The 12,929-nt window shown below is 32.6% G+C and overlaps 1 protein-coding gene across 1 annotated transcript; it reads left to right on the top strand.

Annotated features, from left to right (window-relative positions):
- Window positions 1-10,043: 10,043 nt before the first annotated feature.
- LOC120255430 (reticulon-like protein B17) lies at window positions 10,044-12,071 on the top strand. The gene is made up of 8 exons (XM_039263252.1): window positions 10,044-10,543; window positions 10,626-10,782; window positions 10,864-10,938; window positions 11,025-11,166; window positions 11,249-11,318; window positions 11,415-11,480; window positions 11,622-11,744; window positions 11,968-12,071. Exons 1-7 carry the CDS (start codon window positions 10,060-10,062, stop codon window positions 11,687-11,689), a joined length of 1,062 nt encoding a protein of 353 aa, XP_039119186.1. The 5' UTR covers window positions 10,044-10,059; the 3' UTR covers window positions 11,690-11,744; window positions 11,968-12,071.
- Window positions 12,072-12,929: the final 858 nt, after the last annotated feature.

Below are 12,929 nucleotides of genomic sequence, written 5' to 3'. Positions count from 1 at the left end.
ATCTTATACATTTTTTTAATATTTGAATTTATACTTATAATATATATATGGAAAGAAAATTATAAAAGAGAAATAGGAAAATAAGGAATAGGCTATAATTTATACATACTATTAAAGTAGATGTATAATCTACTCCGAGAGCGTTTCAAAGAATAATTTTTAAATTTTTTATAATATTTAAGTTTTTATTTATATTACTTATAATATTAATAATTGAAAAACATTAATTACACCTAATTATTTATGCAATAAATTAATATCCATAAGACCTTTGAAATCTAAAGTATACAATAATTTCCATGGTAGGAGTTGTTTAATTATATTATTTTATATATGATATTATCTTAAAACTCCTCATAAAATTTTAAAAACTCCGATGCAAAGCCGAGGAGAATACCTAGTTAAACATATAAAAGAGAATCCTAATGATAAAAATTCATAAATATATTACATAATTTGTAATAAAAATACTCCATAATTTGTTTCATAGGTACCCTTCACCACCCCCTAACAATTGCGTAACCCCCAACATGAGTTTTTGAGAAAACCCTTTTCAAATATACCAAACCTCTCATCCTATATTTTTATAATTTAGTATAATTAAATATTTTATCATAATTTTTTATAAAATTACTAAAATTAATTATAAAAAATTTATAATTGAAAATAATATAAAAATAATTAATACAGTAAGTGTTTTTAAAATTTAATAAATTATTTACTAAATTATTTAATTATTTTATACTCAAATTAATATTTATGAAAGTATTAAATAAATAATTAATAGTAATATTAATAGAATATTTGGGTAATATCACAATCCCATCAAAATGATAATTATACTTTTAAATTTACATCAAACCAAATAAATAAAAAGTACATGCAATATTTCCAATTATAGCAAAGTAAACAACAATGATGTAATTTGAAATACAATTTTTTCTATTACACTATAAAGGACTTGTTTGGATTAGCTTTTGGAAAACTAGAAGTGTCTTTTCATAAGTTAAACACTTCTAGGTTCTGAAAAACCTGTTTGTATTGGCTTTTCTACGCTGAAAAAATGTCTTTTTCAAAAGCTAGTCATGTGGTGCTTTTAGAAAAACACTTTTGAGAAGCTGTTTAAGAGTTATAAAATTACTAAATTAACCGTAATAAAAATAAATAATAATAATATTTTATTATAATAAATTATAATAAAGTATTATTATTATTGTTATTATCAATAGCAATTACTATGTTTTACATGCATAATAGTTTAGATATTATAATAACTCAATAAATGGTCATTTAAGTAATTTATCATTGAAAAAGTCCTTTTAAGAATGCACATCCAAACAACTTCATACGTATAAGGGCCCATTTGGTGGGCATGATAAGAACGATAGGATATGATTGACTATCATATCCTGTTGTTGTTCTTTGTTTGGTGTGCCAATAAAATATAATAGTCTTATCCTATTGGCTCACTTTATTCTGCCGGCCAATGATAATGAATCCTATGGGAGGAGTCAGGATGAAAACAGGTAGGATATGATAAAACAATAAATTTACTTTTTTGCCCTATTATTTGGTTTGTCTCCCTTATTTAGAGTTTCATTGTATCTCTTCTCTTGATCTTTTAAACAAGATGCTTGGGACAAGAAGCTTGCCAACAACTAGATAGAACACTAATTTCACAGGATTTTGCGCATTTAGAGTGGTTAAAAGGTTTCTTCGTCAATCTTCGTGCTTCAGCAGATTATTTTTCATCTAAATCTCTTTTTTTAATCATGTCTTATTTTTAGTTTCTCTAGTCTGATGATTTTTTTTCAAATTGATTTTGATGTGATCTATTTATTTTTTATTAATGAGTTTGTTACTCTAGCTTTATGTCATATTGATGACTTTGTGTATAATTTTCTCCAAGGAAATAAGTATTAACTATAATTTTTGCAAGTTGGTGATATTGCAATCTATATATTTGTTGACATTATTTATAGGTTATTTATTTTTTAAAAATTTAAAATATACTGATAAGTAAATCATTAAAGAAAAAATTGAAAAAAAGTCTATTTAAAAAAATATATATATAACTATATTATAAAAGATAATTTTGTCAATTTACATACCATTCATATCATATCCTGTCATTATCCGGTTCACTTCAAACATAAAATAGGATAATAAAATGTCATCTAATGGTTTATCCGGTGTGCATCAAACATATGATAGGATATGAGCTTATTATGCCCATATCCTTTTCTACTCCTATCCAGTCCTCATATCATATCCGTCCATATCGTATCCTGTCCACCAAACGGGCCCTAAAGTACTTTTGCATTAACTTATCCAAAAATAAAATATAGAGAAGAAGTTTGCTTACTCCAAAAAACACTTTTTTTTCTAAAAGTCCTACCAACCGAAAAAAAACACTTTTTTTTGGTAAGCCAATCCAAACAAGACTAAATTCATTTACAGACAACCAAACAATCCTTCAATAAAAATGGAGTTAAAGTTTGGTTCTAGTTTTTATCATATGTATCCTTTTAAAATATATCAACCTATATTTCTTGACACATATATTCTTCTCTCAATCAAATATCAAATATTGCACCACAAGAAAATAACAATTTACCCACGGATGATTCTGTGTGTAACACTATAAAAATTCCTGGGAAAATCGGTTTACCCAGGGAATACCCAGGGATTTAAGGCCCTAACTAAATCGCTCGTGGGTAAAATATTACCCACGGCATTTCTTATCCCTAGGTAAATTACCCACGGATCAATCTCTAGGTACATAATCTATATCCCTAGCTAATTAATTCCTAGGATTTGATAAAATAACAGGAATTACCCACGGATTAATCCATGGGGAACATCTGGGTAAATATTCCCATGAAACATCCCTGGGTAAATCCTAGGTAAATATATTGTTAATAATATAAAAGCCGTGGGTAATCCCTGGGTAACGCTTTTGTGAATTATATGAATTCCCTGGGTAATACCTGGGTAATTTTAATATTAAAATTAAAAAATTCCTAAGTATTCGATAAGTAATTAATTGAACCTGCATCCATTAAATTATAAATACAAATATAGTTTTAAAATAGTAATCTCTAATATTTTTATAAAATCATACTATATGTAAAAATAGCAATGCATAAGTATCTAAGATATCAACAATACTACTACATAAGTATGAAAGTCATTAACAACAATTAACAATACAAAAATACACAAAGTTAGACAAGCAAAATAAAGTAGCAATTAAAGCACAAATATTTAACTAAGTCCAGGATCTTCACCAACATCTCCATCCCCATCTCCATCTCTTGCGTCTTCACGCTTCTCTCGTTGACTGTTGCATTTTGTGTTCCATGTGGAGGAGATATAACAATGTGATTGCACAACATCTCTATTGTTCTTTTCAAATCAACTATCAAATTATCTTGAACCTCTAGCCTCTTCCTCTTGTACACAATTGCCAACTCATTTTGAAGCTCCTCTTGATTCTGTGACTCAAAAGAGCTTGCACTTTACTTGCTTACATTTGTATTACCACCATAATAACAAGAAGATGCTTGAGATCCAAGACCATACACCTTTTTTTCTCACACTTGAGCATTTGCTTGAACACCTTTGTTATCACACGTGAACATTTGCTAGAGAGTTCTGACATGTTATAATTATAAACGTGTAAATGCATTCATATACTATAACATATAGTCATTTTTAAAAAAAATACTTAAAATCCATGTCAGAATCACCTCTTATGATTTTGCAATATGAAAGGAATGCTGGAAAGGAAATTGTGGTAAGAATTCAGAAGAAAGAAAGCAGTAAATTATTCTTTTTCAAAAAAATGATGCAGGAATACAGCTATGTATAAAATACTTAGTCATGTTTGCCTAGAGATCCATTTATAAGCCTTTATCTATGAACAATGGGTTCATATTAATCAACTTCCATGTGAACATTGGCCATATTGAACAATGGGTTGATATACATATCAAGCATTCGATTAGCTTTCGAAAGTCGATTTTGTTTGGATGTGCCAAATAAAACGCATCAGGATATCGTACATAACGCATTAGGATACCGCATATATAGGTAATCCTTCTAATAGCAAGGGCCCATATCATCAAAAGTTCAATTTGTTCTAATAAGTAATCATCAGACAAAATACAAGGACCATTTCAAAAATAATTAACTTATTTCTTCATTTTTAACAAAGAAAATGAAAAGAAAAACAACTGAAATAGACATTCCTATCAACTTATCCATGTCTGAATAACCTGTTCGCTCTCAGTAATATATATAGTAATATTTAGGCTTATGAATTTTAATTTTAAGCTACAAAGATCAATTGGTAAACATGTAACACAAATGGAATGTGGATTGAATTTTAACTTCTATAATTAGTGCAAATAAACCTTGCTAATTCATTCATTCTGCAGATTGCTACCTAGATCCATTATTGCATTTAAGGCACAAATACCTTGGCTCCTAATTGTTGTTCACTTTGCAAAGTGAACAACAATTAGTGTAATAGAATTATATGTTGAGGCTTTCATATTTTTATTAAAACTGAAAAAAATATTTATATATACATAAAATTTAAAGAAAACATCACTTGCAAAACAATATAATTTTTTTTTAAAAGTATCATTTCACATTCACTCCATCGGGACTGAAAAGAAGATATCTTAGCGATAGTCAATGGTTTTGCTTTGAATAAGGACATATATCCATATCCAGATGAGGACTGGAAGAATCACAACTTAAAGTTGCTGGACTGGGCCATCCATGGCAGAAACAAAATCTTAATATATATTATATGATGCACAAACTTTGAGAGCAATGATAAGGCTGAAGAATACAAATATCATGGTGCTCTGGGTGGGAATTTTGTTGGACTGCACTAAATCCAGATAGCCTTTCATGAATTTTAATTGCCATTATAGGGTAAAGAGATATGGTATTCTGGAATACCCTGCAAACAATTGTACGCAATGCAATTACTATTGGATCAAAATTAACTACCATGTCTTTTTTTATATGCTGGTGAAGAGAGCTTCTTGAAAAAACAATATTTTCAACCTCTCCACTTGAAAATATGTGAATTGAAAGACTTTAATATAAAGAAAATTAGGTGGTGTTTGTTTCACCGGATTTGGAATTTCATGTAGTTAGAATTACAAAGTCATTGAAAATCTGATGTTTGTTTAGATGGATTTGAAAAAGTCAAAGGAGTTTGAACTACAATGAAGTAAGGATTTGATGGATTTTGAACTACATCCAATTTGGACGTAGTTCAAAGTGCAGGATTTTAATTTATAAAATATGTCTCACATGATTGTCACGTGAGGTTTAGATGTTGATTATTTGATCATCGTTATAGCCACTTATCAAATATATATATTAGCAAATATTCTGATTTTGTTAACGGTTTAAAAATATTTAAAAGTGTTATTTTAAATTTAAATCCTCTACAAATAATATCCAAACAATTATTTTAATTTTAAATTCAAAAAAATATATAGTTTTTTATCCTAAATTAGATAATTTATCATTTTTAATAATCTAGTTATTTTATTTTTTAAATGAAAATATGTTATGGGCTATTCCAAAGAAGAAATTTATTAATTTAATATATTATTTTTATCATAAAACTACATAATATATGCTTATAAATAATTTTTAGGGCTAAACTAAATTAGAGGGATAAGCATAATATATTTAACATAAATATTAGACAAATGAAATATAGTTACTGAAAGATACTCATTTCTTTATGGTTTGATATTTTTAAAAATTATTTTATTGATTATAGAAATATTTATGTAAATTGAACTAATACAACCAAAATTTAATAATAATATTATATATATAACTATTTATTTTATAATCAATAAATACTAATGATCATTGAATATAAGGTAATCTTACCTTAGGTGACCATATATCAAATCCATATTTATAAATCCCTATAACCAAACACAAAATTTTAAAATCCAGCATTCCAACTACATCAAACCAAACACTAGATTTCACACTCCTTCTATTTTTAAATACAGTAATTACAACTACATTGTAATTTGAAATCCATTGCATTTTCAACTACATTTAACTAAACACTACCTTAAATAAGCATCTGCAGATCTCTCTAACACTCATACTACTTCATTCATTAGTAATATCAAGGATGATAAGAGCATACAAACATAATCAGCCATTCATCAACACACACTCACAATACATACATTCACCTATGACTAACATACCTCACTTACATACATCATCCCATGTTCTATATACAACTGACCACACCCTGCACTACGTACATACACGACCCGATATTAAAGCACCACTCCTATTGCAGTTGAGACCAACTTGCTGAGTTATCCTTCCATGTCATCACTTACTCCATGTCAGCTTCTTCTCCTTTACAGCCTAACATAATATCACACATTGCCGAATATATACAGGACAATATTCACAGAACCAAGTTTCATATCATGCACCAACAATTCACAAGATTTACCAGGAAAAACAACAAAAGTTAAAAAACTTGGCAAAGCACATGTAAAGAAAGCAACACAAACATCATAAAATGGGCAAACACAAACATAACAAAAGCAACAGAAACCCACCATAAATCAACAAGAACACAAAGTTAATATGTTAAACTAGCTGGTGAGAACAACATTACTCAATTTTTGTTTACCATACTTCAGTTGTATAAAACCTCAAACTTCAAGAAGAAAAAGAAGAGGCTAATATTCATAAAGACATACATCATTATCAACAAGAGAACAACATCAACCACCTAGACAGAGACAAAAGCAACAAAGAATTACCTGTTAGCAAGAATCCAGAACAATAATCAAAATGATAACTAAGCAAGTATTTCCGCAATGCTCAACCCATTCATCGGTGCGTGTTGTTACTACTGATGATGTAGATATTAGTAGGTACACCAATATCTGCAATCACTGATAACTATCATCTATTAGCACATCAAATACTAAGCTGAAACATTATATTTATATATAAAATGCTAAGCTAAAATACTAGTTTTGAACTAGAACTTCTTTTCATATAACCTTTCTAATGATGATGCAGATATTACTAATGTTAAGTCACAGACTTACAAAAATTCTATTCCATGTTATTATGAAAATGAGAACAATTGAAGCAAATATTATTTTTTCCTATAAAAAAATAATTATAATGTGTTCATATTTACAAGAAATATGAGAAAAGAATTGTAAGAATAAGGATAGAACAAAGAATCAAAAGATGGAGGAAAAATCAACTAACCTTTCCTCTTGCTATTAAACTTCTAAATTGATTTAGTAATTAAAAGATGTCTTTTCTAATTAATGCTTGTTATCTATCAAAGATTCAGTAATTTATCATAACTCCCAGTGTCGAGGGGTCATTTGAACTTTCAATTCAGCCAAGGTCTCGCATGGTTTTAAACATAAAACAAAATGTTTAAAACGGTATCGCATGGTTTTAAACATAAAACAAAATGTTTAAAGTCTAAAGAATACTTTTAAACAGAAAATAAATACTGTTAAACTCTAAATACTATATTTAAACATTAATAACTTCTACTAAACACATTGTTCATGATTTATTACCTCTTTTCATTCGAGAGATGACAAACTGGTTTCTATCATTGCTTGCTTCCGGTAACTATTTTCACCGTAACACAGCATCCTTGGGGTCTTGCCGAAACGAACTTTCTTTCCAGTTCTAGTCAACTCGTAAAACCAGATGTTCAGCGCGATCGAGCAACCCTTAATATACCTTGTGTTGGTCTTCTTCCCCGCGCATCTAGCTTGCACTCGAGCGGCTGCTTGTGGAATGTCCTGTATAAGCCACTTGTGCGTCGTCTACGCCCATGCGTATCACCCCATGCCAGGTAGATCATTGACATAATCAACGATCCAATTCGGAACTGAGCATGAGGTATTCGAGAAGAGGATGGTACCCATGAGGTACACTATCAGGAGTTTGACAAAATTTTCTTCTTCTCCCCTCTGTCGAACAAGTTGCTCAAGAGTTCTCTTGATGGAGTCTCTGTGTCTCTCGTAGGTTTTTGATAAATACCTCTCTTCGAAAGCTGAGCATGTTTTCTTTTTCTGAAACACGACTGCGTCTCCATCGCAACGCAGACCAAGAGCGAGGGCCACATCTTCAGGCCTGAAACTCAGCAGGCTTTCCTCGATCCTGAATTTATTAGTGCGGCCATCATACCTTTGCAATAGAGAATCAAGAAGGGCCCTCTCTTAGAATACAGCTTCCAGCTCAGTAAATGCTGCAAACGGTGTCCTTCGGATGATCTCCCAATGTCGAGGGTCATGTGAACTTTCAATTCAGCCAAGGTCTCCACTACCGGTGTCAAGTAGCATTGCCCATTAACTAGCTAGGTTGACCGCCATAATCACAAGCCTGCGACAATAACAACACATTCAGTAACATTCACAAATTTTTAAGCGGAAATATAAGGTTTTAAACGGTATCCACTCAATTCTTAAACAGAGATATCACTTGTTAAACAGAGACCTAGATTTTTAAACAGAGACAACAATATTAAAACGGAGGCACACGTTTTTAAACTAAAACTCATTTCTTAAACGGAAACCTCATTTGTAAAACTGCAACCATATCAAATGAAAGGGGAAACGTACATCATAAACATTACACAAATCATAACAATTGAAAAACTATTTCGATCGTGTACACAGACGAAAATGTAGAACAAAACAAAACCCTAGCCAAGAAATCTCCATGCAGACTAACAAAACCCAAGCCGAGAAATCCCCCTGCAGACTTCAATATCTTCCAATAAAAACAGAAGCACAAAACAAAACAAAAAAATCTTTCTTTGTAACAGAATAGTTAACATAAAATTATAATCACAACTTCTTCAATACCTTAGATTGCAAACTGATGAAATGTCGAATACTTGCGCGAGACTTCTCCTTCGAGACACTGGTGGAAAGGGAAAAGTTGAAATTACAGAGGATGTGCCGGTAGAGACAACTTCGGAAAGGGAAAAGCTGAAGACGCGAGTTGAGAAAAAACAAGTATACGGCTCCAGTAAAGTCGTCTCTTGGGATTACGCTAAGAAAAACCCTCCACTTCCTCTCAAACCGCCGAAATGATTGCAGTGCCACGACTTCCCATGCAAGGGCAATTTCATCCATAAAATTTAAAAATAACTCCGTTAACCACCGTTACATGGTTTGGGGGTTTGGAAAACATTGAGTTTAAAAGGAAGAAGTTTTTAGGGATTGCTAAATTAAGGGGGTGTTTTTGGCAATGTTGCAAACTTAGGAGGTTTTTTTGGCAATTTCCTGTTTTTTTATAGGTATCATTATAGTTGGGTAGAATTTAAATTAATCTTGGGAGTATTTTTCTTCAATCGTTATAATAAATTTTTTTTTTTTAATGCTGACGGCACTCCTCTGTTGATCTTATATATTCATTTTCCATGTTAACAATTTTTCAATAGATTAGAATTTTCTAATAAAATATATTTAAAAGTCGAATCAATTATCTTATTTGGATAGTGAATGGGTTGACCTAGGGTCGAATTCCTGGGTCGGTAATACTGTTACAGTACTGTACACATACTTAGATACTATATAAAATATTGTAGCTGTAATGTTCATTCACTGTTCATGAGTCACATGTGGGAGGATGTCGTTTCCCTCCCCTCCAAGGTTGCAAGACAGGAGGGATTTATTAACTTGGTTTGGTTCTTGAAATATCTTATGGGTGGGCATATGGTAAGAATCTAATTGCCCCATGTGATATTTGACCGAGTTAATAAATTTTTAGGGGGTTCTTAAGCTACCGTAATTGATGCACCTCCATACTTGGTATATATATATATATATATATATATAGATATATAAAACCAACCTCACCCTTCCCAACGGCTATAACTCTCATTCATCAAACTCTCAATATTATATATATATATATATATATAGACTAGTACTACTACTCCCTCTACTGAAGTGCACCATCGTGGTCATTATTCAACGAAAATTCATGGACTCCTCCGGCTATTCAACTCCGCCTTCCCGCCGCTCCGACCCTCGCCTCCGCCCCACATCCTCCTCCCGCCTCTCCCACTCCATCGATCCCTCATCCCCAATCAATTCCTCACTCCAAGACCTCCTCCTCCTCTCCCCACCACCCTCCTCTTTCCGCCATCCCAAACTCCTCCCGGAACCCATCCCCGACGTCATTCACCGCAAGAAGAGCAAGAGCTCCAACCAGCTCCTCCCCACGACCTGCGCATCCCCGCGCAGCGCTCGCCGTGCGCGCAGGCGGCTGGAGAAGGAGATCATCAGGGATGACAGGGATTTTGGTTGCGGCATCGATGATGATGTTGCTAAGCCGAGGAAGCCCAGGCAGAGTACCAAGCCCAAAGTCTCCCGCAAGGAGAGGATGATCCTTTTCTCTCCCCCTCCTATTCCTCCTTCTCCTCCTCCTCCTCCTCCTCCTCCTCCTATCAGTGCTCCAGTGCCCAGTGCGCCTCCATTTTACTCTTCTGATTGTTCTGGGATTCATCTTTCTTTACCCCCTTCTGATTCTTCTTGTTTTGATTCCAGGGATTGTTGATGAGGATTGCTGCAGCAGCGTTGATGGTTTGCTGGAAATGATTTTGGAGCTGATAATGTGGAAGAATGTTGCCAAATCCTCATTTTGGTTTGGTTTCGGATTAGTGCTTTTTCTGTCTTTTTGGTTTTCCAGGGATGTCAACTTCAGGTTTGGTTTGCTTTTCAAATACTTTGTCTTGATTCTTTTTTAAGTAATTAAATTGAACTTCTTTTCTTCGAACAATTGCAGCTTTATCACCGCCGTTTCTCATCTGTGTATCTTGGTCTTGGCCATTGCCTTCTTCGTTGACTCTATCTCCCGAAGGTAAATATTTTGTTCATTAGTTTCGGCTGATTTCTGGTTACTAAATAGAACAAAATTGCTCATTGTATGGTGCTAAATTAAAGCAGCATGCAGAAGAAGTGGAGAGGGGAATTCAAGCTGACAGAAGATGATGTTCTTCGTGTTTCTCGAGTAGTTTTACCACTTGCTAATGCTGCACTGGTGAAGGCCCAAGGAGTTTTCTCTGGAGAGCCATTGATGACTCTCAAAGCAAGTGTTTTTTTTTGTTTCCGGTTTCTACTTATGTGATCCAAAGTCTTCCGGTTCACATTTTTAATTTTCTTGGTTTCAGGTAGCACCTGTTCTTATTTTCGGAGCTAAATTCGGCCATCTGATAACACCATGGAGGCTTTCTGCGACTGGTATGTATTGCATAAACCAATTAATCTTTCAACTCTTTGTAGTTTGTTGCTGCATTTGTTTGAAATCACGCTCTTGTTTTTCTTAAATTTTTGTAGGATTTTTCCTGCTTTTTACTGCTCCGAAACTCTTCTCTTGTTACTCCCAGCAGATACATAAAAAAGGTTAGTTCTCAGATTGCTTGTCATACATGAGTTTTCATCTGATTTATCCTGAATGTGAACATGAATCCTTTTTCCTGCTATTTTATTTCCACCAAGTTGTTTCAAATTTTGATCTGTGGTTAACGTTCCTTTATGAACCAGCTGAAAATATAAGGAACTATATCTGTGAAGCATGGAGGGCTTGCCAGCACAAGAAATTTGCAGGGTGATCAGCAGCTATTTTACTATGGAATCTGCTCAGTATTAAGGCGCGCATCTTTGCAGGTAGTGTTACATCATTCATAGAATATTTCGCACAAAATAAATAAACAAACAGAAAATTGACAGGCAAAAAGGTTTCATATCTTTGGAAACAACAATTCAGTCAGCTTCTAGTGAGTAAAATTGTGGCTTTTATCAGCAAAAAAAATCATGTTAATTTAAGTAGAATTCTTTTGCTTCACTTTGTGGTCCACAATGATCAATATTTACTAGAATTCTCTTGCAGCATTCATCTCCATTGTCATGCTTCGTTATCACCATCAACAACTACTCGTTGGAGAAGATAATGACAAAAAGGAAATGCAGGAAGGAGAGCAACAACAAGCACTAGTGTTAGTGGAATAGATAGTATGCAACTTGAGGAATCAAATATTGATGAAATCTTCTTAACTACTTTGCGGGATATATTAATCTGTGAAAATTGTTGTCATTGTTTCTCACTAGTTATCAAGTTCTTTATGGTGTAGGATTTCAACTCTGAACCTTATTTGTGATACTTGATTCTTATTCATGTTTGGTTTTGATATCTGTTGATGCTTCAATGTGGAAAGGAGCAAGGAAGTATGGATCCATAGAGGAATCTGAAATGAGGTAAATGAGTTGCAAGTTTGATATAGGTTCTAGTGATCAGATTGTGTTTCATGATTTGTTGATTGTGAGATGATTTCATTATTTTTTTGAATCAAGAGGTTGTGGAAACTGATAAACAATATGGATACGAGTGAAGACATCTGTGACAAGGGGTGTGAAAGTGAGATAACGTTGAATATGATTGAGTGGAGGAGAGTCTAGAGACAAGTTCTTTGCATTTGTTCTTAAAGGGAGATGTTAAGTTTTAATATTAGGAATGGTTTTGTACTTACTGGTTTTCCTTTTCTTCTCTGAGATTTGGGAAATGATAGGAGATCACTTGAATTTTCAGTTCACAGCTCCTTTTGTCTCAAACAAGAAATAGGTTTGCATTTTCCCCATAATCTAAAGGCTTCAGTGATAAACTAAAAATTAAGGTGTCAAACAAAAGGAGCTGTGAACTGAAAATTCAAGTGATCTCCTGTTGATAATCTAAAGGCTCCAGGTATATTTTTTGTTTTTTTAGTCAATAAGGCTTTTAGTTCTATGTTTTTGAATTTTAGGATATTTTTTTATATTTTTTAGCAATTTTAGGGTATTTTTTATATTTTTGGGTTT

The sequence above is a fragment of the Dioscorea cayenensis genome, unplaced genomic scaffold (genome assembly GCF_009730915.1).
Source record: "Dioscorea cayenensis subsp. rotundata cultivar TDr96_F1 unplaced genomic scaffold, TDr96_F1_v2_PseudoChromosome.rev07_lg8_w22 25.fasta BLBR01000998.1, whole genome shotgun sequence".
NCBI lineage: Eukaryota > Viridiplantae > Streptophyta > Magnoliopsida > Dioscoreales > Dioscoreaceae > Dioscorea > Dioscorea cayenensis.
Note: the sequence above shows the minus strand (reverse complement) of the source record. Positions and strands in the feature narration are given on the sequence as shown.

What these genes read in the sequence shown, in the direction of transcription:
- LOC120255430 (XM_039263252.1), top strand. Translation starts at nt 10,060, where the DNA reads ATGGACTCCTCCGGCTATTCAACTCCGCCTTCCCGCCGCTCCGACCCT. An exon ending in AGCCATTGATGACTCTCAAA is followed by an intron (nt 11,167 to 11,248) that starts GCAAGTGTTTTT and finishes TCTTGGTTTCAG; the next exon opens with GTAGCACCTGTTCTTATTTT. An exon ending in CCAGCAGATACATAAAAAAG is followed by an intron (nt 11,481 to 11,621) that starts GTTAGTTCTCAG and finishes TTTATGAACCAG; the next exon opens with CTGAAAATATAAGGAACTAT.